This window comes from Drosophila yakuba, chromosome 3L (genome assembly GCF_016746365.2).
Source record: "Drosophila yakuba strain Tai18E2 chromosome 3L, Prin_Dyak_Tai18E2_2.1, whole genome shotgun sequence".
In the NCBI taxonomy this organism is placed as follows: Eukaryota; Metazoa; Arthropoda; class Insecta; order Diptera; family Drosophilidae; genus Drosophila; species Drosophila yakuba.
The window spans coordinates 2,384,298-2,411,027 of NC_052529.2; the positions used below are offsets into that span (position 1 = coordinate 2,384,298).

Here is a 26,730-nt window from a genome sequence, read left to right on the forward strand (position 1 = left end):
AGTAGTGCGGTTTAATTGCCTGACTCTTTCGTACGAATTCCATTAATTGCTCATTTAGGCGCGCAAATATTTAAACAGCAGTCTGCTCAAAAAATTCTTCTCCACATAAATGCCAGAAATTTGGGAGGCTGTGAGAGCTGGACTCTCTGCTCTACTTTCCGCTTACTTTGTAGTTATTGGAGCTAGCAGGTTATCGCTGGCACAGCTGATAAGAAGGTTAATGTACCACTAACGTCGCCGCACTTTCGGTTTCATTGAAGGAACTAAAAGAGCGTACTAAAATTAGAGCTTGCGATCAAATTTAAATGAATTGACCATTGTTCATTTGGGATAAACAATTTAAATTAAGTGAATCCTAATAATTGTTCTTATTTGAGCATTATGCGCAGAGTGATTCAGGTAAAAATTATATAAAATATATATATTAATAAATGTGGTGAGGAATTTTTATTTAATGGTATAATTATATTTTTTTTTTGGAGCCATTTTTCAATTTCCTATTCAAATGTTTTAAATATTCTATTTGAACTGAGTGGCGCCACGACAGTGTGGCCACATTTGGAACTGTAAGGCACTGCTTGCACACACTGCTTGCCATGGTGTTTTGCAATACTAAACTTGGCGCGTTATTTAATTTCAAATTATTTAACGCACATAAATTCGAGGTCAAAAAATAAATATCAAAAGTGAAGAAAAACACATTTAAATTGTGTGCAAATTGTATGTAGTTTATTGTTACTTTTTACGGAAATAAGCTAATGAATGAAACATCATTATTTCGTAAGGATCGAAAGATTTCTTTTTATATTCTGAAGAACAAGATTCAAGCTAAGTAGTAAGTGAATAGTAAGTAGGAAGAATGCTAATATGTTTATTTAAGAAGACAATCTGGTGTTCAAGGCACTTCTTCGGTAGGTACATCATTCCTTCTGCTCATTCTCAATGTCAATCTTTATAATGTTGACCGTGGGCTCCGGGGAAGCACTCCGCGGCTCGGGAAGTCCATTTTGTGGAGCAGCAGCATCCACGATGCACTCATCGCTGCCGGTGGTGCTTATGGTAATTGTGGGTATGTTATCCGACCAGACGGAGCTCTGTGAATCCTGTCTCATGGTGCGACGGCGATGGGAATCGCTGCGTTTGGGAAACGTTATTGGACCGGCTGTATCCAGTTCCTCCAGGTCATCGATGGTGGCCGTTGGAGCAGTGGTGGAGGCGGGCACCACTGGAGGCTTGGGTGGCTTGCTAGGCGGACGGGAGGATGTGCTGCTGCCAAAGTGCAGTGGTGCACTGGGCGTGGGCGATTCCGGTTCGGGAGTAGGTGGCATTTCCAAGGCCGTCGAACTGGACACGCTGGACAATACTGATGGTGGTGGCGGCGGTGTGTATGCCAAATAGGTGGGCGTCGTGGGACCCGGCGACTCATCCGAGCCCGGCTGCTCCACATCGTCCTTCTTGAGATTGACTGCCTCACGAACCAGGGCCAACAGGTTGCCGATCTTCTTGCGACCTTGCCGGGAAAGCACGGACAATTGCCGCTGGTGGTGGCCCTGACCCTGACTGGGAGTGGGTGAGGGCAGACTTCGTTCCTGCTCCTCAGTGCCGGACAGCTCGCTGTTTAGGTGCTCTGCGGCGGGAGCTGCTGGCACATCCGTGCTCCTTTCCACACTCCGCTCGTCGAACTTGAACACCTCGGGCTCCGGCTTGGCGGCAGCCACATTATTTGACTTGAATTTGTGCTTACGGAACTTGAACTTGCCCAAACTTCCAACGCCACTACCGCCGCCACTCTCCTTGGTTGTCGGCAAGGGTTTATCTTCCAGCTCCTGCGGCGGTTTTTTTTCATCAACTATGTGGAATTTGCTTTTGGCCAACGTGGGCGTTTCGGGTGTGGATTCCTCGGGCGCCACTGGTACCACTGGCTCTGCTGGCGAGATGGGTGTTTGTGGTGCTTCTGGGGTGGTGGGCGGCTCCTCTCCCTCGGCCTGCTCCTTGTGGCGCCGTAGTAAGCTGGCGCGGCGTTCACTGACAATCCTTGAATTTGTATCCGGATCATGTTCGTTGTCCTTGGGCGATTCATAGGGCGGCGGCTGCTGCTGTGGCTGCCTGTGCCTGGTGTCCTTTTTGTCCTTCATGCTGCCCCTATCCTTGCGCTCATGTTTCTCCACTTTGAAGCGGCTCTTTGGATGCGTCTCCTTTACGGGAAAATTGCCAGTTCCAGCAGAGCTGGTTCCGGCCACAATGGATCCCGCTCGTGCCCGCTCCTGCTTGGCAATCTGCACGATGTCCACCAGCGATGGTTTGCGGGTACGCCGGATTTGCTGCAATCGCGACAGGCCGAACCGTTTGTCCTTGGCCTCCTCGTCGTGGGGCAGGGAATCCTGGTGCTCGGTGTCCGTGTCATCGTCATCGCGCCGCACAAACGAATCCTCTTCCGACGTGGCGGACCCCTTGCGCAACGCCTTCTTCATGATGCGTGAGATTAGCTCTATGTGCAGGGAATGTAAAAGCGAATTAAATGAGTTGTGAACTTAAATCTTAAATCTCTGTCTTGACAGGGCTTACCTTTTCGGGCTTGATTTTTGTACTCCTCCGTATCGAAATCGGGTGGTTGGGTGGGTGTAACCGGTGAGCTGGCTTCGAGAACTTTGCGCCAGCGATTTGTCAGCGTGGTGGCCGTTGGTTCCGCCTGCTTGACCTCCGGCACCTTGAAGATCTTCTTGCGCTCCTCCTCGCGTTCCTTTTGTAGTTGGGTGCGCAGGTCCTGGTTGGCTTCGCGGAGGGCGCCAGTTAGCGAAACCAGGTAGTATATGATGAGGATAAGCAGCAGGAGCAGTGGAATCACAGTGCTCGAGGAGGTCAGATAGTCCAGGGGTTCGTGGAGTTGTCTGGAAAGTTTTGAATCATGATAAAAATCCTTTTCATTCGACTTAAAAACTTACTTTGGCAGAGCATTCCGCGTTGTGTTGGTAATGAACTCAGCTATCCTGTTGTACTCCGAGAAGGGTCCACAATGCCAGGAGGGGCGCAGCCAGACAATCGCATAGCCCACAGGCAGGACACAAAGGAAGAGCATGGTCAACAACAGCGATAGGTAGAAGTTGTTCGATTTGGAGGCCCTGCAAGGATTACGGATTACAACGAGTTGCCGCCACCAGATGAGACCAGATGAGACCACTTACTTGAACACCACCTCGTGCGGCACATTGCAGGTGAGCACTATCCACGAGCGGAAGTACATCATGATCATCAATTTGACCAGGTTGATGAGCACCAGGCCCGGCGAGAAGAATATGCCCATCCACACTTGGCCCTGGTTATTAATCAACGTCAGGATGTTCTCGGCTATCTTGAAGTCACCGTACTGCGGAGCGACAACAAAGCCTCACATTAGTCACCACCACGGACACCCGAAAACCGGATGGCATCGTCTGCTCACCTGGGGAAAGGTCTTCTCCATGTCCCAGCACCAGTTTTGATTGACATACCGCACGAAGAGGGCGCGCAGAAAGTCGATGCACAGCGGCGCCACAATGGACATCAGCTTTTTGGATTGAATTCGGTTTTGAGGTGGCAAGAGATACGGTTGAGAAGTGGGTTGGGGTTAAATAAGAGCTTTGTAATGAACTCGGTAGCCGGATGCTGGCGCTTAAAAGTAGCCACACGTAATCCGGATCGTTGCATATCCGATATTGTACCGCCTTCAATTCTAGATTACGTCTGAATTTACCTTCTCGATTCTGTGGTCGAAATTCATGCACGAACACGTGCCCCAAGTTTCGATTCGAAACCCGAATGCGATGGAGATGTAGATGTTATGTGGAGGTGGATGAGGATGAGCATGCGGATGTGGATGTGCACTCTGGTTGGGCATCCAAACCCAATTTCCCATCGCCTCCGTATTTTGTTATGCGTAAAGCATAAATGCGTTTAAGCCCGGCCCGTAACTTGCCTAATTTATGTGCTTAAATCGTTTAATAGAGATTATGTACGCCATGTTTGGGGGCCTCGCATAATCAAATCGAGCACGGGACCCATGTCTCTTATTTTTTTCGGGATTTCCAAGCAAAAGCACGACACACGGAGTTTACAAGAATGTCGGACAGATGCTAAGTACGAAATAAAAGGGCATGTAATCCCATGGATTGAGATGTCTACTACCAATAGGGTTATTGACTTCGGTGGGCTATCTACACCGTATGCTTATCTCAAAAGTGCCTGGCTGACCTTGAAAACTTTTGCAATTCCATGAATTTGTTTACGATTAGACTAAAAGTTCACGGCCCAATGGGATGGCAATCGACACTCGACGTGGCAAATAGCCAAATAAAAGTTGCCATTCGACGGGGCCAAAGTTCACAATCATGCTTATGGCTTATGTAAATTTTTGACTGGAAATCGAAGAGCGAGTCCCAAGTTACCAAGTTACCAAGTTTCTGTTCCAATTCCTGTTCCGGCCACCAGCTGAGCTCCGCATCAATTGGGAAAAGGACTCCCGAGAGCGATTATTATGATAAAATGCCTTTCGCATTGCTGCTATTTTGCCTTTTTCTTGCTCAAATCGTTTGGCCTTTTAAGTCAAGTGGATTTCGGTTTTGCTAGACGAGCGCAAAAATTTGATTTTCAAAATTCCCATAGCCCCTTCAAAACGGAGGCGCCCCTTCAAAAAATGAAAAAAAATAAAAGAAAAGAAAGGAAGACGAAGAGTACTCAAGTGCAGAGGCGGAAGACAAATTTTGCGTTAAATTTTCCGGATAATTTAGCTAAACGGGCTTTCACGCCCAGAAAGCTCCGAGCAACTCCCATTTGAGTTCAATCATATTTAAGTCTAAATAGATTCTGATACAGAGGCAGTGGCTTCCGAGCTGGCAGCCCAGGGAAATTGATAGCAGCAGCTCATGGTGATAAATTTCATTTTGAACTGCTGAGTAAAAAGGGGAACCCCCGTAACCGCACTCACCCCGTCGAATACGATGACTTTGGAGAGCTCCTGGCCCAAGGAGGTTTCCCAGCACATGGTTGTCAGATTGGTTTGTATTTGCTTAATCGCCAGCTGCACTTCCTTCAGACGCTTCTGTTTCCGCTCCAGCGGCGTGAGTTTCACCGTGGTTAGCTGCTTGGAGTCGCTGCTCTGGGTGGTGCTATCCGGATTCTCGGTGGTGCTGCCCAAAATGTCATCGCCTTTGGGGCAAATGGTAATCACACACTCCTCCAGGAACTCGCTGTCTCCATCGTAGTAGATGGTACTCCCCAATTCCGATATGTCCACATAGCCCACATAGTAGGGTCTATTCTCCGTTCCCTCTGTGGTGCTGTATTCATCTTCTGCGGTGGTGCTACTGCTGCTTTCGAAGGCATTGGTGGTGCTCTCTGGACTCGATGACTCAGTGGAACTCTCCGTTGTTGAGGACTGCTCCTCGGTGGTGCTGGTAAGTTCAGTAGTCGTGGTTCGGTATCTCCACCTGGGTCTTCTTGTAGTTGTGGTGGTGCTGGTGGTACTTGTAGTTGTGGTACTTCTGCTCTTGAGTCGCCGGCGTCTTTCCCACTCCTCCTTGGTTAGAAATCCACTAGGAACTCTTTTTGTTGTGGTGGCTGCCGGTGTGGTTTGTCTGAAGGATGCCCAATTAAAGGGCCACCGACTAGGTGTAGAATTCCCCGATTCAGTGGTTTCTCCTGGTTGTGCAGCTATGACGGCGGAACCGTTACGATGTCGCCTGCTGTACTTGCTGGTAAGGAATGGTGATTCGGGCAATGCCCTTTTCCTGCGGCTTTTGGTCCCATTTTCATCGACTTGCTCCAAAACTTTGGCCAGAGGATCGTCTGCCTGATCAGTGCTTTCTTGTTCATCAAAATCCTCAATTTCCGATGGTTCCGAGGAGTAATCCGTTATATCGGAGTAGCTATAATTATCCGGAGCGTCTGATGTGGAATCGCTGCCATAGTCATAGGAGCCCTCATCATCTCCGGTGGTGTAGATAAAGTTATCCTCTCGCTGTGGTTTCTCCGTGGTTGTGGTTGTCGTTACTCTGGTGGTGCTGCTTAGTGGCAAGCTGGTGGTATTTGTTATGGCTGCTATTGTGCTTGAAGTTGCAGAGTTTGTTGTTGAGTTTGGACTTTCAGTATTAATAGGTGTTTCCGGAGATGACATATTGGTTATGGGTTTTGTAGTATCTGGTATTGTACTATTAATTTCGACTGTGGTGATCTTATGTGTGGTTGTGGTTGGTGCAAGTGTGGTTGTGGTTGGTGCTTCTGTGGTTGTAGTGGCTCCTTCAGTCGTTGTGGTTGCCGCAGTGGTTGTTGTCGAGGGCGGTAGAGTTGTCCAAGGTGATGTCGTTGTTGTTGTCGAAGTGGTTGGCTCTGTGGTTGTCCAAACACTTGAAGTCGTCGGTGTTGTGGTGGCTAATGTGGAGGGCAATGTAGTAGGCCATGTAGTAGGTATTGTCGTAGGTAATGTCGTAGGTAATGTCGTAGGTAATGTCGTAGGTAATGTCGTAGGTAATGTCGTAGGTAGTGTAGTAGGCAATGTGGTTGGTAAGGTTGGTGGCACCATGGCTGGTGTTGTCAGGTTGAGAACCATCAAGGTGGTGGCCAAGTTCTTGCGACTGATGATGTTGCGCCGCAGCTTTGAGCATTTTACAGTCATGTTATAGCACTTCAGACGCTGCACGGTGGTGGAGATTAGGGTGGCAGCGGCTGTGGTCGAAAAGAGGCCACCAGCATCCTCACCCCAACTTGCAGTCGAGGTGGAATCATCGAACAGCCCATCCGAAGTGCTTTCACCATATAGCGAAGTTGTGGGGGTCATGGCCCTCAGAGCCTCAATCGAACTAAGTAGATGCTTCAGCTCCATGGTGTTTGTTTCGTTCTCCAGTTTCAACATCTGCAGCGGCTTCTCCTTACTGTTGATCTTGTAGATGAAGGAGAACATCAGCGAGTACAAATTCAACATGTTGAGGATCATAATGCTGCAAAGTAGGGGTCACCTCAGTTATGTGCAATTATTTATGATTAGCACTGGTTATCCCTCACCGAGCCAGTTGCAAACGCAGCTGCTGCCTGGGATGCCAGTTCTCGAACAGACCCAGTGCCTCGAATATCATGGGCAGGAAGAAGGAGAGCAGGGTCATGGTCACGTTCACCGCATTGCGGCTCAGCCAGTTGTCATGCTTGGCCAAATCCTCTGAGCTGTAAATAAAAATGATTTCAGCAGATGCCAATTTTAAATTGTGAAGTAAGCCATTTCCTATATTCTTATACATATTTAATTTCCCATTAAAACAGGTAAAGCAGTTCTTAAATATTTATCAAGGAATTTACATCACTATTTTTCTGCGCATTTCTTCAATCTTCATTTCCCCAATCCACTTACTGATTAACCAGCAGCACCACCGTGGCTCCCGACAAGCCCAGCAGCCCCATCACCAGGATATTGACCAGGATCCTCTGGAGTATGACGCGCCAGCTGAAAGGACATGGCGTATCGATTATGGTAAGTAAATAGCTTCAGTTGGCCGCGACTTACTTGCGATTATCCTTCTTTTTCTCCGCCTCCTCCAGCAGCGCCTCCTTGAAGCCCACGACTACGGATGCGATGCGATTGTGTGCCGTTTCCGCGTGTCCTGTGGGAGATGCAAAACTTGTGATGATGGCAGCTCGTTGCGCCACTGACGCCGCCCACTTACCAATCATAAAGTCCCAGCCGGTGAAGAGCTTCCACGAGAAGACGCACTCGTCGTCCTTCGAGGAAAGTTTCGAGTTGCGCGAGTTTTCCGCCATTCTGTCCAAGTATCGAAAGAGGAAATTTAGCCATAATTTGTTCTGAAATCCCGGCAATTCCCATTTTGAATGCCGGATAGCATTGCAATTCGGTTAATCCACGCACGTTGAGCACGTGACCCGCAAAAGTGGCAAAAGTGGCCAAATGGAAAGGTCAGTGCCGACTGCTCACTGTTGACATTGCTGCTTTGTTCAATTACGAAATCAGCATAATGCCGACAAAGCCATTTAAGCGTGTCAGACGCCCAACGGTCAAAATGGCGTTTTGCCGTTTCCGTTTCCTGCCCCGCCCCCCACCACGCTACCCGCCCCCTTTTGGAGCACGTGTCTGGTTGTGTGCGTGCGTAAATCATAATGGCCAATGCTTTTTCCTTTGATTATTTCGAGGCGTAGAAACTTTTTCAGGCCCCCAGACACGCCTCGTGGCCAAGATTTGTATTATTTAATCAGCGCTTCAGAGTTGTTTAATTAATTAACGAGCATTCTGGCATTTAGTTTGCTTTTTGCGGCTTCGATGACCAGGAACTTAATGAAGTGCCTACCCAAAACTGGGACCCATACCCATGACCCCATGACCCCTTGGCCCCTATTTCCCAGTGCTCCCATCATACTCACTTCCTTAACGTGGCCACAAAGCTGTAGATGTAGACCAGAACGGCGGTAAGGAAATAGGCCAAGGGCAGCTTATATCCGGACGTGCTAATGCCGGATGTGCTTGAATAGTATCTGGGGGATAGGAAAACAGGGGAAGCTATGATATGGGGATATTGCCAGCAATTAATAGAGCTCTCATACCCAAAAAATAAGTATAAATATATAACAGACTGACTTGCAAGAGCAGCTCAGCACTTGCCCAACCAAAAAGGAGTCTCGCAAACAAGTGGCTTACCCATAAAACATAGGTGAATATTTGAGGTATCCCTCGAACTCCCAGAACGTGAAAAGATTGCCGGCCACCCGAGCCTCCGGGTCGGACATCCTTTTCCTGGGATCCGTTTCGCCGTGCTTTGTGGCAAAGTACTGGAACAATGCCAAGCGGATACATAAATGGGTGTAAAGTGTGTGTGCCAAACGAATTGGCTACTTCTGCGGACACTCACCTCGGGGCCAATGACGAAGGCGACCAGCGGAATGGCAATCATGATATTGACCCACATAAGCCATCGCAGGAATGTAAAGTAGGAGGCCACGCCGGAGCCGAAGTGCGATTCGATTTCCTTGATGCGCAGCTCCCAGGGAATGAGGACGGTGAGGAAGCTGGCCGTCTCCCGTTTCCAGTGTCGCCATCGCTGCACAAGACGTCGGATGCAAGAAAGGATTTATTTCTTGAAAGGAATGGCAGCCGGCACAAGTTCGTATTTTAATTGGTCGCCCAGCAGCGAGAATGCCATGGGGCTTACTACTACACATAGCTCGTTGAACTATGCGAATAGTGGGGATTTATTGAATGTTCGTCCCTCTTCGACCGGAAAGTGGCCCATAAATTGTGTAAACATAAATATTTTTTGCTCGGCTTGGGTGACATTCGCCTTGGGCCCGTTGCATTTCGCATTCTGCAGGCGTTTCCGTTGAGGGAAAAACCACAAAAAAAAAAAAACAAAAAGAGAGAGAAAAGGGGGTAACAAAATCACTTACTGCCGCCATTAAAATTTTAAACCTCGCCCACAAGTCTCTGGTGCTGCGTGACATGGCGAAGCGCTCCTGGAGCGCGCCCTCGTGGCGTGCCACATATGTTTTGGCCTGTCAACACATCGAAGGAGCCGCAGGATCCGCAAAGTCCAAACATCATTAAAAATTCCAGGGTGTAGCGAAAGATGGGAGATAAAGAGTGTTTGTGTGTGAATGAAATCGAAAAGTTTGGCTCAGAATTTGATGAGTGTTCGGGGTGGTTTGGTCCTGGCAAGGAAGAAAAAGCGCTCGTAACATTTTCAACGACCTGACAAGCGGCGTGAAAACGAACGCGCCCAGTTTTGGGCGAAATCCCCCAAACCAATTCCACTCCCATCTAGAAAAGCGTGTGGAGTGGACGACACCCACCTGCCGCACCAGCTTGAGCTTCTTGCGGATGGGCCATGGCTGTAGCTTCACCGACTGTATGACCTCCTTGTGCAGGCGGATGTTCTCAAAGATTTGCTCTTGCGTCGACTCCTGATTGGTGCCCTCCTCTGCAAAGTGAAACGAAAGTCAAGGCAAGGCAAACAGATTACACATACGCCCCGTATGCCACACCATCAAAACGTTCCGCACGTAGCATGAAAAATTACGAAAAACAGGCCCCCAGACGTTGATTAGCCGCCACTTGAGGACCGAGGAGAACCGGGGAGCATTCCGCTCGTTAACTAAACGAAATCTGCTACGAACACTTATGGGTACACGGACTTGCCTGAACTTGTCGTATAGACACTGGAGCGTCGCCGCTCCACACTGTCCAGCACGTGATCCATGGGACTGGATGCACGTCTCGAACTCCGACTGCCGCGTTTGCCCCGATAGCCGCGCACACTGGCACGTCTCTGCATTATTGCCGATACGGAAATTGTGTAGCTCTCCTCATCGTCAATGTCGCCGCCGCCGCCATCCTCGTCGAATCCGATTCCGATTCCTGGCGGACGCTGCTGGTGGGCGAAGTGGGGCTCCTGGTGGCAGCTCTCGGCGTCACTGCTCTGGTTTTGCAGTGGGAAATCTGGAGTGGGGGCGGTCATTAAATGGTTACTTTATATTAAACTCTTACTTGACTTATTGATTTGTATGAAAAGAATTTAAAGCAAAGTACTAAAAAATGTGTAGGTACTTAATACTTAGTGGATAATATAAATTACATTTATATTTACATAATATTCACAAAAGCATACTACTATTATGGCTGATATAAATGATGTATATTTAAGTAGATAGATGTTGCGTACCGTTTAATTCGTAGGATCTGTGTTCCTCCTGTGACGCAGTTCTTTAAAAGAAACAGATAGAAACACAGCGACGGAGGTAGTAGCTCGTAGTCTGAAGTATCCCCTTAAAGGACTCACCTCCTGCCCCGTTGTCCTTTGTAGAATTCCCTCTTCGCATCGGCGCTGCTCTGCATTTGCCAGCCACCTCTATCCAAGTCGCATGGCGGTGCCCAGGTCACAGAAAGTTGATGTGGCGAGGTGACTCCCGAGTTGTTCTACGAATGGACGATGGCAAGAGCTTCACTCAACGAATTTTCAAGTGCTGCTCTGGGACAGCTAATTACTCAAATCACACTGCTACTCTTTGCGTGTGGAGGTGGAGTGACCTTCACTGTTAGTTGCTTATTTATTAATTCCACTGCTGTGCAAATTTATGGTTAGATCTCTTCTGGTGCCCTCAAAGAAAATCTCTTCAATGGTAATGGACAAGCTAGCACTTTTTGCTCCCGATTTGGCCAAGTTAGTCAGTTAGCCAGTTGTAAGCCGAAGTGCTTTGGAGCAGCCTTGTGCGCAGACTGAACGGCTTAGCTGGCTGGCCGTGCTGGCCAGGCAGGAAAAGACCATCATGATCCAAAGGGACGGCGACCACGAAGGACCTCACACAGACAGGTGAAACTTAAATTTTTCTAATAATGAATGAATATGAATGAAGAACGAACACCCCGCCCGCGTGTTGGGCAACTTATCAAAGCCAAAACGTGCCCAAAACCCACACAAACGCACACACTCTGAAGGAATTTACATGGACATGCGCCAGGACATTGCGACTGGGTGATGGCTAGAGGGGATCGGGAGTCCGAGAGTCCGAGAGTCCGGGACCGAATGGCTGACTTCCTCGCCCAGTTGGAACGAAGACGAATGAGTGTAAAAATCGCCAACGGCATGTGATAACAACGCCGTATCCGGGCGTAACCAGCCAGGACTTCGAATGTCCATTTAGATGGCGCTTGTGTGTATGTGATAGTGAGTCACCTTGTATTCTTGGCCCGGCCATGTAAATGAAAATCAAACATGCAAGGGTTGATAAAGAAAATCGCGAAATTCTAGGTTTTTCCCGGCTTTTATCCACTTGCTTGTGTGTGGGCTTGTGTGCTTTTTTCTGGGGGAGCGCCCACTATTGAAATATATGTTTTGCTGGTCTTCATTGTGTTTTCTGTGTTTTGCCTTTGCCTTTCACTTTCTCTGATTTCATTTTCGTCCCTTTTAATTAAATGGATTGGCTGGCTAAATTAACATCAAATTTATCTCTACGCCCCCGAGCACGTGTAGCATAATGTTCGGCGATTATGGGTTCATTACCCGCTGTGCCGGTGGCCTAGGCCTCAATTTTTAGAATTTTCCAGGTTTAAGGTAACATTCAAGCTGAGGTTCAATGCCGCCATGGAACCGATGGATGACCCAGTAACAAAGAGCAAAGCACACGCCTTTAGGCCTAAGTGGATTTCCATGTTCGGCTGCAGTTTTCGCGATTTGGCCATAAATCTTGGGCTCCTAACATCGAGGCGTTGGTCACAGAATGTGGGTCAACCAACGATTTACAATATATTAATTTAAGGCCACATGAAAAGTGGAAGCGAAAGTAACGAAAATTCGATGAAACAAACAATCAGTTGATGCGGCACACGCCGCTCTCGCTCCGCTCTCTTGTCCATTTGGCATGGAAGTCCTTAGGAGGCAACAGCATGGCCTGAGCCTCCGAGGAGCTGGAGTCCGTGGTGCTGCCCAGATGGAGACGCTCCGAACCGAAGCTCTCCAAGCTAGTGGGCCGCTGACAAGGGTGGATTTCGGTCATGAACTCCTTACGACTGCAGCCAGCATTCTCCTGATTGTTCCGGATGATCTCACGGGCAAAACGCGCCAATACCTTCTGCTTGAGGTGACGCTTGCTCAGCGGTCCATGGGCACAGTTCTCCCGGATCCAGCGACGGGCCTCCCGACACCCCAGATATATACTCTGGTTGTTAAACGCCTTTGTGTCCAACATAAAGCCACGATTGCCCAGCAGTCCGAAGCCCAGATCGAAGATGTTGCGACCGAGATTGAGGGGATTTGGTCCGTCCTTGGACTGGAACTTATTTGGACCGACAGCATCAATCGGTCCCTTGGTCTCCTGGTAAAATCGGCGATCCTCCGAGGTGCAGTACGACCAGGGCTTAAAACTCATTGTGTAATGATCCTTCATAACAAAGTCCATGGGCAGACCATCATTGAAGTTCAACTGATCGATCGAGACCAGTGTGCCATTGTGATGGGTAACTTGGAAGGTAACGCCCGAAGAATCCGGCGTTTGAATGGTGCCCTTTCCGTGGAAACGATTGTTAAGGAACTCTCCTGTGTAGCGTGTGCCATCCGGATAGATGTAGACACCCATTTCCTGCAAGCCCAACTCATCACTGGGACCAACATATCTGGATCCAGTCAGCAGGATATCTACCTGTGTGATGCTTGGAGATTTCGCTGTCTTCGACTCCATGATTTTTAAATATCTTCTATATATTATATTTTGTACCGAAATGAAGTATTTTTAAGTTGTGTGAATATTTGTTGAAATGTCAGTTCAAAATGTTTGCTATAACAGTTTTTGTCTAGCTAATATGACTCCACTAATGGCAAGGCAGTTCTTGAGCAATTTACCTTAACAATCATAACAAATATTTATGGGTAAAACCCCTGAAGATAATCAAAGAAATTTTACTAATGTTCTGCTGAACATTGACTAATTACCCAGTCAGTTGGGTGAAGTTCTATATAAACGAGTCAGTTAAACTGGGCAACAATCATCTTGGAATCATGAAGCTTTTGGTAGTTTTCCTGGGTCTAACGCTCTACGCAGCCGCAGCTGCTAAGAAGGATCCAAAGGATCCCGAGCATCCTGATCACATTATAACCAATGGAAGTCCCGCGTACGAAGGACAGGCTCCCTATGTGGTGGGCATGGCCTTTGGGCAGAGCAACATCTGGTGCAGTGGCACAATTATAAGCGACTCCTGGATCCTTACATCCGTTCAATGTTTAACGGGCAGTTCCGGGGTGACCATCTACTTTGGAGCCACCAGGCTGAGTCAGGCACAGTTCACTGTGACGGTGGGAACCAGTGCGTACGTCACGGGTAACCAGCATCTTGCCCTGGTTCGAATTCCCCGAGTTGGATTCAGCAACCGGGTCAACCGAGCGTCCCTGCCGTCGCTGAACAATCGATCCCAGCGCTACGAGAACTGGTGGGCCAATGTCTGTGGCTGGGGAGTGACCAGCTTCACCAACGGACTCACCGATGTGCTGCAGTGCGTCGACCTACAGATAATGTCGAACAACGAATGTGCGGCCTTCTATGGATCCACCACCGTCTCCGACCAGATCCTGTGCACCCGTACTCCCAACGGCAGATCCACTTGCTATGGCGATGCCGGCAGTCCCCTGATCACCAAGCAAGATTCCACCGTGGTGGGCATTTCCGCCTTTGTGGCCTCCAACGGGTGCACCTTGGGATTGCCCGCTGGATTTGCTAGGATCACCAGCGCACTGGATTGGATCCGTCAACGGACTGGAATTGCCTACTAATGGGTTAATAATATAATAAAAATGTCCCATACCTGCAAAGATGTGTTATTTATGATTAGCGACTTTGTTAGCCAAAGAAAATTCCAGTAGTCGTAGGTTATGGGTTTTGGGTTCGATTCATTACTTTGTAACGAATATGTTTGTTTCATAAAAAAGTAATGCGATAACTTTAAAAAACGTTAAATTTTATTCTACAGAGTACAAAGCCATTGCACTCATTTTCTCAGAGAGTAAACTGTGAGCTCATTAGCTTAAATTTTAAATAGAAAAAAAAACGTATACAAACACATCGATCTGCGGATCTACAACTCGAAGATGGAACGGGTCATGTCCATGTAGCTATTTCGACGTATAAGATTGGATTGCACCACATGAATGTTGTCCGCCGTCCGCTTTCGCATCATGTTGTTGGCCGAGCGGTAGGTGTCCTCGATGTTCAGGTCCAGTTCATCCTCGCCAAAGCTGTCCGTCTGGCAGCTGGAGGGGCCACCCGACTGCGGATTGCGCACATCCGAGGTGCTCGACCAGCTGCGTGGCTTCAGCACCTTCTCCACTTTGGCGCAGGGATACAGACGCTGGAGCTCCTGCTGATCCTTCTGCCGTTTCTCCAAGATCCTGGCATAGGCACGCACACACATCTCCGTCTCCCAGGCGGGATCGTCGGCGGGCAGGTGACGCTTTGGAGTGTTCTCCAGCGGCTCCTTCGGCTCACCCCGCTTCTTGGTCAGCTTGTGGAAGTAGCGCTCCCGATCCACTTGGCCATTGGGTGCATAGATGGCGGTGCTACGCAACTGGGCTCGTTCCGTGGCTAAATTGTTGGCTATAATGCGGCGACAAAAATCGGAAGGCGGTTCGACTATACGTGGGGTTCTAGCCTTGCGGCAATTCAGCTGGATCCAATCCTTATCCTGTTGGCAGCTCACGTACATGAAGTGGTGCAGCGGACTGGGTCGGTCCGTCATCCAGCAGGTCTTGCTGTTGAACAGACCCTCCTCCACATCATAGCAATGTTCGGGAATATCCCTCGGCTGCATTTTGGACGTGAGAAACGCAGTTGGACCCACCGGCTGTTGGCCATAACGGCGCTCGGCATGATAACGCCGATCCTTGGGCGTCAGGTAATCCCATTCATCGCACTGCAGCATCATGCCATTAAATCTGCCATCCACATGCAGGCCGTCGGAGAACCACATGTCCTCCACTGTCACCAGGCGACCGTGCTCGAACTCACCCTTAACCGTAAAGCGGTACGGCTGGGCCAGTCGCAGATGGCCATAGCCGTGGAACTGACCCTGGTGGAACCTTCCCCGATACTCGCTGCCATCCGGATAGCGGTAGCTCCCAAATCCGTCCATCACATTCACCAACCTATCCCAGGCGCCCTCATAACTGCTGCGCGTGATGAAGTGCCTCTGCTGTGTGCTCTCCGTGTTGTTCAGCTGCGACATTTCTGCTATCTCCACTATTTTTGGCTCTCTGTATTTGGTTGGTTGGTTGGTTTGTAGGGGGGGGGTAGGGGAAATTTTGTGTGTGTAGTCGAAGCAACCAAACAAACTCGAACGTGCCAACTGACAAACTCCTGACCCACTTGGAATGGCCTGGCTTGTTGAGATTACGCATCAGCTTTATGACTAAATAAATGTTTGCCCCACTCGACGATGCCCCACCGCCCAACGCCCACTGTCCAAGCCCAGAGTCGTCCAGGGTGTGCCCATCCACATCCACTTGGTTTTGGCCCAATGTCGCATGTCTGGCCTAATGAACAGTGGGATACCCTTGTGTGGCAGTGGCAAGTTTGCCGTGCTATTTGCAACTACCTGCTGCCTAAATAGCCAAGTGATTTAACTTGTTTATTAACTCCCATAAAGCAGAAACCTCCGGTGATCTGTGATTTTGCATGCATATGTAAAGTGAGTTGGCCAAATTATACTAATTAGCTTTAGCAACTCTAACCAGGAAAACCACACTTGATGTGCATTGAGTTCATTAGAAACGTTTACAGCCCGGAATCGATAAGAGTCGAAAAGGTTAGTACTTTAATTATGCAAATATACGGAATTTGTAATGCAGTTAAATTGAAAATGCCATCGGGAAGCAGCAAATCAAAAAATATACCCTTGCAGTTATAAATATTCCTAAGGTTCTTAGTTCACTTTCTTCTAAGAACCATATTAGTATGCATGTCAAGCGCATTCCACTTCCGCATTGACCTTAGAATAGCTCCACCTGTCCACCGATGGTTGTAAAAAAATGATTTTAACAGCCAACCGGGTCGAGCTGCATAGCTTAACCCGGCCAGAAGCCAGAAGCGAAAGCCAGTTAAGTGCGATTGGTGTTTATGGCTATTGGCTGTGGCGGCACTTGCTGTAGCCACCTGACCTCCTTCCTTCCCGGATATATAGACCATGTCGTTGTTGGCCAGGCCAAATCGTAAGCACTCCCGAATGGGCCGTAAATCATGCTCACTTACCTCACTGTTGGCGCCAGTGGCCACGTTACTGGTGTTCCCATTGCTGCTGCTGCTGCCCACGCAGCGGAAATCGACGGAGCCACCTGATGAGCGTCGCGGTTTGCCGATGTCCAGTCGCAGGATGCCCGGCTTGGGACGACGCGGAGCCGGGGCTGGTGGACTACGCAAGGATTCCCCATTGCCCAGACCCGAAGCACCCGCTGCAGCTGGTTCCTCGTCGTTTTGCATGGCCAAAATGGAGAGCACACACTCACAGATGCACACTCGCGTTGCGAATCGCGATTATTCACCGCGCACACACGACCGCCGTGCAGCGCCAACGCGAACTGACTACATCCGGATCCTGGCCAGGACTTTGAAGCAACAATTACGCGCGCAGCCACGGGCGCTGGAAAATAAAATGTGAATTAAGCGCGCCACCCACGCGATAAGTGACAATGAATGTGCCATGTGAGTGCGCGGTCTCCGTTTTCCTGACTCCTGCGAGTCCTGCGAGTTTGGCCACTGGATGACGATGACGTTGGACAGGACACGCGGCACTTTCAACTGCTTCTCGTGTCTATCACCGCCGACTGCGCGGTCTCACATGACGCAAAGTGAACTTCCTGCTTTCAGGGTCACATCGCGGCCTACCTCTGTGTAATTATGTCTGCCGCTGCCCCAAAAAGTGTCAACAGCTCGGCCCCAAAAACACAAAATATCGCATGTCGCAGGTGGCAGGTGGCAGTCGCCATGTGAGCGAAAAGCGAACATTTTTCATTTTGACTTTTACTTTCACGTTTTTTATACACTTTTCATTTTTATACATTTTTGCGCCTTCCATTAGTGCGCTGCGTTGGCTAGTGTCCTTAATTATGAGCGCACAAAAGGTGCCTTCACTTTGTGTTCTAATTGTGATACCCAGCATTGCTCGGGTGTGCCATGTTCTTAATCATTAAAAAGTATGTTTAAAATAATGTAATATGTAAGCCATACACTTGTATTTTTGATTGACAAATTGCATTACAGCATGCATCCCAAAATCCACTTTAAGTTAAAACACACTACAGTTTTGTTGCATTTTTTAAATATTTTTTATTATTTTTAAAGGGACATCAATTGCCAGCAATAAATGTTTTAGCATTGCCAGCGACAGTTCTCGACGAAGGATAACTCCCCATAAATACAGACGAAAGCGGTGAATATATGTCCATCCCAGTGGGGGGTATTGCCAAGTCGAGGCCATGCCAGTTTGCGTAGATGATATCTCCTCTGCGCCACGCCCACTTGGCCAGAATGCGCTTGTTAGCTGGCACAGCCATTCCACACGAGCCAAGCCCTCCTGCTGCGGACCGTGCTCCTCCGGCGCCATGTCCATGCCCATCTCCATGTCCTGGCACATCCTTGTCTGCTGGCCCCGCTGATATGCAATGCCTTTCCATTTTCTATTACATGCAAAGCGCGTTAAATTAATTGAACTGTAAAGTGTCGGCAGCAGCGACGACGGCAGTGGAAGTGGCAGGACCTGGATGAGGACATGTGGCGCAGCATGTTGCATTTAATTTTTATTATTTTCACTTTATTCTATTGCGTTGAACCAGAGCAACTTATATTAATTCAACTTGGGTAAGGCTAGGCTAAAGTAGCTTATAAAAACTTTTCCTATTTGTCGCAATTGTTTGTGGAATGCATGAATCTACGAGTATGTGTCATGTGTGATGTGTGAAGTGCTGTGTTTCTGTGTCCTGTTTTATGCTTAGTACAAATTTCAGTTTCAGTCTCAAAAAACGTTTTGCATAAATTAACTAAAACCATTTTACGTAAATTAATTTGTGTTTTCGTTCTGGCATCTATCAATTTCGTACCTAAATTGCGAAAATGTCATAAAATCGTTAGGAAAATCGACATTTCATTGTAATGCCGCGCAATAAACGGAAGAGCTACCAAAATAATGCAATAAAAACTCGACCGAGTTTGATGATGATTGAAAACCATTGGGTCGGCTTTAACTCCACTCAAATTTAAATTGCAAAATTTCGTTCACCCCGATGATTGTCAGTGTTTCGCAGAGTACTCTGCATATTCAACTATCCCTATCTGGCTATACTATCCCTAACTTAACCCATCAAGGGTGAAGTGCAATCAGTACAACACCTTCGCAGCTACCTAGCTAAGTAGTATGTATGTGTCTAGCTACCCTACGAACCCCGCTTTTTATAGCCAACAAATCCCCATAAATTCTGAGTAAATTGCTTATACGACGCGTATGCCGCAAGTTCGGTTTGCACTTCCCTCAGCAGCTGACTTAAATTTATAGAGTTACCCAAATAAAAAACGGGAGAAAAACGGTAAGGAAAGGAAAGGGACTGCCAACTGCTAAGCGTAAAAGTAGAATCGATTTATGCATAAAAACGGTGTAGCTGCCTGAAATTTATGAATATCAAACATTTGATCTTTTTGGTACTGACTGCACCGGAAAAGCTCCTTCCTGCGTTTTCCGTTTTTCCCCTTTTCCCCAGCTTTCCCCGGCTTTCCCCCGCTTTTTCCGTTAAATCTGCTGCTGTGGTACTGGCCCTTGTTTGCTTAGCTTAATAACCAGTTTTTCTCGTACACGAAAAGTTGGTCAAGTTAATGCTCTTTTGGCTTGTGGCAGTAGGTGTGTATGGTGTTTGCATGGTTGGCTACGTGACGTATGATTAATGTGCGTGGCTTGTTCGCCTAATGAATTGGCCACAAGCTACTCACCGTGTTCTCTTACTGCCCAAAATACTACTATTCAGTTAATACTTAAATACACATTGAGCTTACGTTTTATGCTCGCTAATTGACTTATGTCCTATGCCTGTTGCATGGCATCTCAATGAGCATGTCGTTCCCTTTCTGTTTCGCTTCGTTCCGCTTCGTTTGGGTTAATTTGGTCCTTTAGTCTATTGGTTTTCGTACTAGCTACGCGTACTATGCCTACGCCGAAATATATCAAACCTACACTTAGGGCTATGCTAAAAACTAACTTAACAGCTAATAAACGCACACATTACGCGAATCCGACGGATGGGACGACGACGATGATGAGAGAGCAAGGACCTCCTCAGAACGTTGTCACTTTGCCCAGCCGCATGCCGAGCAATTTACGACGCTTTTTGGCGCTCAGCTTTGTCCAAATGGTGCTGCTGCCCTCCACCAGCAGGAATTCATCGCATAAATCATCCGTCTCCTTGGCGATGCCGCCGTAGAAATGATCCTCCTGATACTTCTCCGAACGCGAATCGCCGGAAACGAAGCCGCTCTCCGGACGGGACAAGGATGCGGTGTGCCAGGGCAGTTGTTGGAACCATCGGGCCACTTTTGCCGTCGACGATAGCTGCGGGAAATGGGAAATGGAAAATGGAAAATGGAAAATCGGTGGGTGTGGTAGCGTTAAGCGTGTTGGGGCAAATACGTTGAAGTCAGTGTGTAAATTTATGCAAATGAGTTATGTGCGCAAATTGCTGCCCACCAGCGAAATCCGTAGGCAGCCGGGAAAGAAAAAAAACACAAAAAACCCAGAAACTCAACGAAAACCAACTGCCGAGTGGAGTGAAAAATGGCGACACTTGTTTTTGCCTCTGTTCCTTGGGCCACGGCATCGTTTTTCATTCATCCGGGGAGGGAAATTCATACACTGACCGTCCCACGGGGCGGATGCTTAATGCGCTTAAAAGTGCGCTGCATGTTTTCGTGTCGGAAAAGTCATTAGGGAAATTGCCCAGTCTGGCGTTAACTTTCAATTATTAACGACAATATAGAGTATGCATATGAAAACGAATGGAAACAATCGCCAAAGGTTTTTACATAATTATGCGATTTTTATTATTATTTCTGTTTGTCTGCCGTTCATTTTTGCCGCCTGTATTCCATGTTCAAACGAATATTTGAAATTGTAATTTACACATAACTCTCCAGCCTGGCAACTAATTAACGCATTTCACACGATTATTGCATTTTGGCGATTAAAGACTATGCGGGACACGCACAAATTGAATTAAAGTACAACAATTTACAAAAATAACAGTATCGAACTTAATCAGTTTAGACTAGACTCATTAGCTTAATCACTAGTTGTATAGATAGAGTTGTTCATTTAGGGGAGAGAAAATACTTTCAAACGATTATTGCGAACTTGAGTAAGTTTCTTCGTTGCTGATATGCTAAGATTATGTTTCACAAATACTTTTACCTAAGGTTTATCGCTGCTGGCCCGGAAGCTAACCAAACTTTTGAGTACTATAAACTTTCGACTTTGGCACAGTTTTGAGCTAGAAGTTATTGCTAAATAGTTGATAGATGTACATGTATATTACACTTAAAGGGACGTTGAGCTGGGCAAATAATTGGCACACTAAACGCCAGCGATGCGTTCTACTAGGACACCTAAAATGCAAAACTAAAGTAGGCTTCCTTTTCTCCTTTTCTCATTTTCTCCTAAATTAATACTGTTCCACCCACTCATTCACTCGATCCTGCACTCATGCACGCCCCACTCCCACTCCCACTCGCTCCTTATCCTTTAACCTATGACCCCTGGTCCACTGGGAGTTTCGAACCCCGTCTCCTATTTGGTGGTGTGCCTGGCCCAAGTGGTCCTCTGCACCTGGCTCATCATCTGGCTGCGATTGGGCACCTTCTCGCTGGTGCTCCTCGTGATGAAACTGGGCGTGGCCGATAGCTTCCTCTGGTGACCCGCCTCATCGGTGACCCTCAGCAAAACCGTATTGAATCGCGTTTCGCGACTGCTGCTACTATTGCTATTGCTATTATTGTTGTGGTTCTGGTTGCCATTGCTGCTCCCAGGACTAATGTTGTTATTGCTGCTCCTCAAACGTGGCGAGGATGGCGAGTCCAGGGTGGAGGAGCTACGACTGGTGTCCCGGGTGCTGGTCGATCCTCCACAGGCTAGTCCAGCCAGATTGCCATTGGACACCGCTGCCTTGAGTTGCTCCTCCAGATTGTTCAGATTGTGCTCGATGCTCAGGCGAATGTCCTCGTTCAAGGACGAGCTTCCGGCGAAGGAATTGCGATTCATGGTGCCCAATGGTGAGGGCGTTAGTGTTCCGGTGGCCGCCGGTGAGGTCAGGAAATTGAAACCTCCTGCTCCGCCCGCATTATTGTTGGGCGTGGCCGGTGTGCAGGACAAGGGATTCACATAGAAGAAGGAGTTGTGCGCCGAGGCCGCGGGCGTTTGCTGGCTCTGGCCAGGATTGGCGTTTAAGTTCAGCGCCTGCAGGCGATTCAGCAGCTCCTGGTTCACCTGAAACAGATCCTTGGACAAGGCATCCTGCTGCTGCTGTTGCTGCTGCTGCTGCAACTGATTGCTGATGCTCTGCAGCGCACTCATCGACGGATACGGACTGCTGCCTCCCGCAGCGGGAGGGGGCGTGGCCGGAGTCGGTGCCGCCTGCGTTTGTTGTTGCTGCTGCTGCTGTTGCTGCTGCAGATTCTGGAGGTGCTGACTCTGCTGATTGAGGCCACTTAACTGGTGACTCAGCGAGGTCAACTGCTGATTGATGCTGCCCAGATTGCTGATCTGCTGGCTGATCGTGGCCAGATTGTTGTTGTTGCTGGTGGCCTGCAGCAGCATTTGCAGCTGCGATTGCTACACGATGGATGGGGTGAAAGGTCACAGGGCATTAGGTTCTGCAGTTCTCAATCAACAACAACAACAACGGGAACGCACAACTAAAACGGGGCAACTATGGCAAAACACTCGTGCAAAAACAAACGGCAGCCAAGAAAAACAGAAACGAAAATCATGCAAAAAGGCGGCACAGCTTAAAAGGGCTCGAAATGAGCGCAAATTTACGATCCCATAACTCAAAAGCACATATGTACATATATGTAGTAATCGGTATAAACCTCACCTGTGGCGCCATTCCGATGTTGGCCGAGGTGAGTCCGGCTGTCTGCTGCTCGTTGTAGGCTCCCAAGGAGGCCAAGTGCTCCAGGAGCTCCCGGTTCTGCTGCAGCAATTGTTGGGTGCGCGCCTAAAGGATTTCATGTATTAGATTGCTTAGTTTGATACCTTAATGGCAGCGAAAGGTTAAGAACACCCACCTGAGCCTCGATGCGCGCATTGGTCTCCGAGATGAGCTGCTCCCGCACCAGCATCAGTTGGCCAAGAGCCTGGCGCGTCTGCAGAGCCTGTGCCTCCAGCTGGTCCTTCAGCTGGGTGATCTCAGAACGCGGCGAGGAAGGTGAGCCTGGCGACTTGTCATCCACATCGCACTTTACGTCGCGAGAGATATAAAAAAACGAGATGATTGAAAACAAGGTCAGGGACTCTGTGGAATGTTTATGTGTTGCCGTGTATTACGACTGTTCAAAGAAAATGTGTTTTGCAAAATATGATAAACAACGTTTGCATGTTCTTTGAAAAGTTATGTCTTTTCTACATAGCTTCGATTAATAGGATAGTTTCACTGTATAATTATGAAGCCATAAAAAGTAACATGTTCATCCCATGTTTCTTTTATGGCATTAAGAGCATGAGAACATATTGCTGGAAAATGCCATTAAATTGACACATTTAATTGTAAAACTGTCTTTTTAGTCGTTTTACAGCCAAGATTCCTTTTGCTTTTATTCCCAGTTTAGCCTTGACAGTTCTCGGGGGCAAGGAAAAGTTATTGAATCTGAATTTTATTGCAGCTACAGCTTGTTTACCCCCCACTTTTGAACGCGTTTGTTAGGTAAACAAATGGGAAATATTATTTTATACATTATGAGCTAAACAGAAAGGCCAGCAGTGGGCCACATTGTATTTGATTTCATTTCGAAGATTTCGGCTCATTAAAATTCACCATCGCCGGCATTTTAATTGCCCTGCCAGGATATGGCAGTGATTTCGCTCATTATTAGCGCACCATTGGCCACAATCATTATGATGGACATGAGTTACTCACCAGCAGGCTGTTCGATTTGCGTAGACTCGAATGCGATGGCATGATATCCAAGTGGTTCGGCCGCTGCGGCTGCGTGTGGTTCAGATCGGGCGTTATGGCCAAGTGCTCTAAAAATAGTGAAAGAATTGGATTTGCGAATTTAATAGCTGTTTGGTAGGTGGTTAAGCAAGTGTGCCGTGTAAGTTCGAAAACCAGCGACCTCCAATTTGTCAAGGTCGCGGGACACCCACGCGGCCCACCTGGTGGTCTAGTGCCCCACGATCCGCGCTGGCGGCCACTTTCGCGCTTAATTTCCCATTAATTACAGCGTCTAGAGTTCGATATTTGTTTTGATTATGCTCTGGCCGTATCGAATAAATAATGATACAATTATCTGAATACTCATGCATAAGCTACGCATACCATGATACCGTCGGGCATAATGATGATCTTGAATAGAGACGATGGGGCGTGCGAAGTTCACTTTTGTTTTTCGAATGCCATTCGAATTTGATTTGTTGGGAAATATTTAAGAAATTTCTTCTCAGAACTCGCGGATCGGGCGCCATAAATGTATATCAATTTTGGTAGGTAGATAGGTATATATACGGCAAAATATACGTTTCGCACCTGGGGCACGTGTTAATTGCCAATGAATTGCTGCAAGTGCTGTAAAAATCCTTCGCAGCATGTAAATTCATTTGTTGTTCCGCATGATTTTCACCCGCCAAGCATTTTCGCAAATAATTGTTGGAATTTGCCAGTCTTAATTCATGCTAAGAATGAACAAGGATTTCGCTCGGAAAAACACATGTTGCTTTGGCTAAATTTAGCCCATATCTATTGTCGAAGTTTTACAACCCAAATGACCCATTTCGAGGAACACATCATACTCAATTAGAGAGCTCTTCCCGAAACAGCTGCAAAACGATTCCGTGACATGGAACAACAATAAGTGATACAAAATGTTCAGCCTTTACCTATAGCTTTTGTATATGATGTATATGATGTGTTTTGGATATACTATTTTTGCAACTCGTGCGGCCAGCCAAAGACAATAAATTAGGTGTTGAATAATGTAATGGCGTACTTATTACACATACGACTTGTGGTCGCGGCAGTCCAACAACAATATACAATTTTAGTAATTTCGCTTTAAGTTATACACAAAGATTTGGATCTGTTTCAATTTATTCTGAACTGTTTAATTTGTATGTGTTTAATAAATAATATTTCTTAAAATTGGATCTATAAAAGTAAACCATCATTAAATTCTTAAATAGAGCATTAGCAATACCTGCGGCTTTAGTTTTTAAATATTTTCAAACAATTTTGCTGTGTAAAGGTTAACGTAACCCACTAGCTCTCAGACACAATTTGTAGCACAATTTCAAGGGTATTGAACTTTGAACTTGGCTGACCTAATCCACCTAATCTCAGCAGATTGTCGCCCAGAAGCAGACAAACACCCGCGTTCATTATTTCAGTGGCCCGTCGCTGGTTTAGCTACTTAAAAGTCAGCCAGCGTCGGCGGCGAAATTACTATATAGAGAAAATTACAAGACCACAGATGGATGGTGGATGCTGGCTGAGATATTGAAATAAATAAATTATTTTTGGCACACGACTGCAGGGCACGCCCACCCACCCACACACACACACATAAACACACACCACGTGAATGTTTCGTGGTCTCGAGTGTGTCGCCTGGTAACAAATTCGGTTTCAGTTTTCCCGAATTCAATGGTGATGCCATGGTTATGATGAGAGTATCAGCAAATAATCCATCTCCGATAAGTAGCTACCTTTTGCTCGCTTTCCCACTTGGCTGTTATTTATATTTATATTTATATTCTCAGAATTTCTTGCCAATGATGTCGCTGGATGGTTTTAGACAAAAGATTGCAAAAAGAATTGCTTTTCTCGTGAGCATCTCAATATTATTTTATTTTTTTCCTTTTTCCCCCTCTTCATTTTGGCAGCAGCAACGCGTTGATGACGTCAAACTACGCCTCGCCCGTGTAAGAGTGTTCGATGGGGCAGGGGTGAAAATGGGAGGGGGGAGGAGGAGGAGGCAAGATGGAAAACCGCACGAAGATTATTGAAAATTGAAGCAATATGTGGAAATCGCTTAACAGCGTCGAAGTGTATGTCGAAAGCGGCTGCTTCTGTTCTCGGTACTTTTATTCTTATTTTTATTTATTATTATTTTTAAATATTTTCATGGTACATGCACAGTCATCTTTCATACTGAATATTTTACTTCAGCAGGCGGTATTGCAAGTTGTCTGTTCTGTATATAGTGTATACTCGTGTATATAGCGTGTGTGCAGTTGCACTTTGTATATTTACGGAAATAAGGAGAAGAAAACACAGTAAAATGTTAAGCCAAATAAACACGATTGTGTGGAGCACCCTACCTGGCACACCGAAATAATAAACTATAACTTAATAAGACGTATCTGTATAAAATGTTACTCTGGCGAAAGTAATGGCCATTTCAGGTGTTTCCTATTCCGATTAATTTTAAAGACTTAACCAGGAAAATCGCTGCTTTCCCCCTGCTGACAAACTCCCCGGAGAGTAAAATGCAATTTAAATGCAAATGCCTGACTCGCCGCATCGAACTGAATTCGAAATTAAAGAGCAGACATTTGCATGGGAATGCAAAAATGAATAGGAAACTAATGCGACCAACGTCCAGACTCCAGAGATTCACCCAGGAAGCTGGCAGTCGACTGCGACGACAGCCAGAGCTTTTCATTTATTTATTGGCCAGTCAACGAACCATTTTCGCCCCCCCCCCATTTTTTTTTCGCCCATTTTTCGCCTGAAATGAATTTTCCGCCGACACTCACCTTTCTTGGGCGTCTCGTTGTCGCCGCCACCACCGCGTTCACCATCCTCGGATAGCTGCTGCTCGCTGATCTGCTCCACGTCCAGCAGCTCCGAGGAGGATATGTCGGAGCGTTCGTCATTGGGTTCCAGGGAATTCTTATGAAGATTAAATTTGTGGCACACTTCAAAGGCTTGTCCCACAGTGCGTACGATGCGCATCGCCTGAGACTGCAAAAGACGTAGA

General features: G+C 47.2%; 5 protein-coding genes across 12 annotated transcripts in view; 1 reads left to right on the forward strand and 4 right to left on the reverse strand.

Annotated features, from left to right (window-relative positions):
* Positions 1 to 707: 707 nt before the first annotated feature.
* Positions 708 to 17,079, reverse strand: LOC6532532. 2 transcript variants are annotated; one of them, XM_002093242.3, is made up of 19 exons: positions 16,753 to 17,078; positions 10,803 to 10,939; positions 10,686 to 10,726; positions 10,163 to 10,462; positions 9,817 to 9,944; positions 9,415 to 9,519; positions 8,880 to 9,068; positions 8,669 to 8,799; positions 8,395 to 8,505; positions 7,686 to 7,780; positions 7,526 to 7,622; positions 7,373 to 7,465; positions 7,033 to 7,188; positions 4,961 to 6,968; positions 3,440 to 3,544; positions 3,183 to 3,364; positions 2,943 to 3,119; positions 2,566 to 2,888; positions 708 to 2,488 (listed from the first exon to the last, which is right to left on the reverse strand). In XM_002093242.3, exons 1-19 carry the CDS (start codon positions 16,978 to 16,980, stop codon positions 921 to 923), a joined length of 6,174 nt encoding a protein of 2,057 aa, XP_002093278.2. In that variant the 5' UTR covers positions 16,981 to 17,078; the 3' UTR covers positions 708 to 920. The 2 variants fall into 2 exon arrangements, with proteins under 2 accessions (XP_002093278.2, XP_039230906.1); XM_039374972.2 differs by having other exon boundaries at positions 7,526 to 7,780; positions 16,753 to 17,079.
* LOC6532533 (MORN repeat-containing protein 5) lies at positions 12,242 to 13,326 on the reverse strand. Its single transcript, XM_002093243.4, has one exon. The coding sequence runs from the start codon at positions 13,195 to 13,197 to the stop codon at positions 12,331 to 12,333; it is 867 nt and encodes a 288-aa protein (XP_002093279.1). The 5' UTR covers positions 13,198 to 13,326; the 3' UTR covers positions 12,242 to 12,330.
* Positions 13,477 to 14,321, forward strand: LOC6532534 (serine protease 1). Its single transcript, XM_002093244.3, has one exon. It carries the CDS (start codon positions 13,515 to 13,517, stop codon positions 14,280 to 14,282), a length of 768 nt encoding a protein of 255 aa, XP_002093280.1. The 5' UTR covers positions 13,477 to 13,514; the 3' UTR covers positions 14,283 to 14,321.
* LOC6532535 lies at positions 14,447 to 15,870 on the reverse strand. Its single transcript, XM_002093245.4, has one exon. The coding sequence runs from the start codon at positions 15,728 to 15,730 to the stop codon at positions 14,585 to 14,587; it is 1,146 nt and encodes a 381-aa protein (XP_002093281.1). The 5' UTR covers positions 15,731 to 15,870; the 3' UTR covers positions 14,447 to 14,584.
* A 1,209-nt stretch (positions 17,080 to 18,288) lies between the features above and the next one.
* LOC6532538 (capon-like protein) overlaps positions 18,289 to 26,730 on the reverse strand; it is a 45,041-nt gene continuing 36,599 nt past the window's right edge. For 5 of the 7 annotated variants that reach the window (XM_015193939.3, XM_015193940.3, XM_002093248.4 and 2 more), the window contains 5 exons: positions 26,507 to 26,714; positions 23,670 to 23,776; positions 22,822 to 22,992; positions 22,629 to 22,751; positions 20,556 to 22,363 (listed from right to left, as the gene is read on the reverse strand). In XM_015193939.3, the coding sequence (XP_015049425.1) occupies positions 21,323 to 22,363; positions 22,629 to 22,751; positions 22,822 to 22,992; positions 23,670 to 23,776; positions 26,507 to 26,714 (1,650 nt within the window). In that variant the 3' untranslated portion in view covers positions 20,556 to 21,322. Of the gene's footprint in view, positions 20,093 to 20,555; positions 22,364 to 22,628; positions 22,752 to 22,821; positions 22,993 to 23,669; positions 23,777 to 26,506; positions 26,715 to 26,730 lie in introns of those variants that run through there. The other 2 variants (XM_015193936.2, XM_015193937.2) reach the window with 1 other exon arrangement.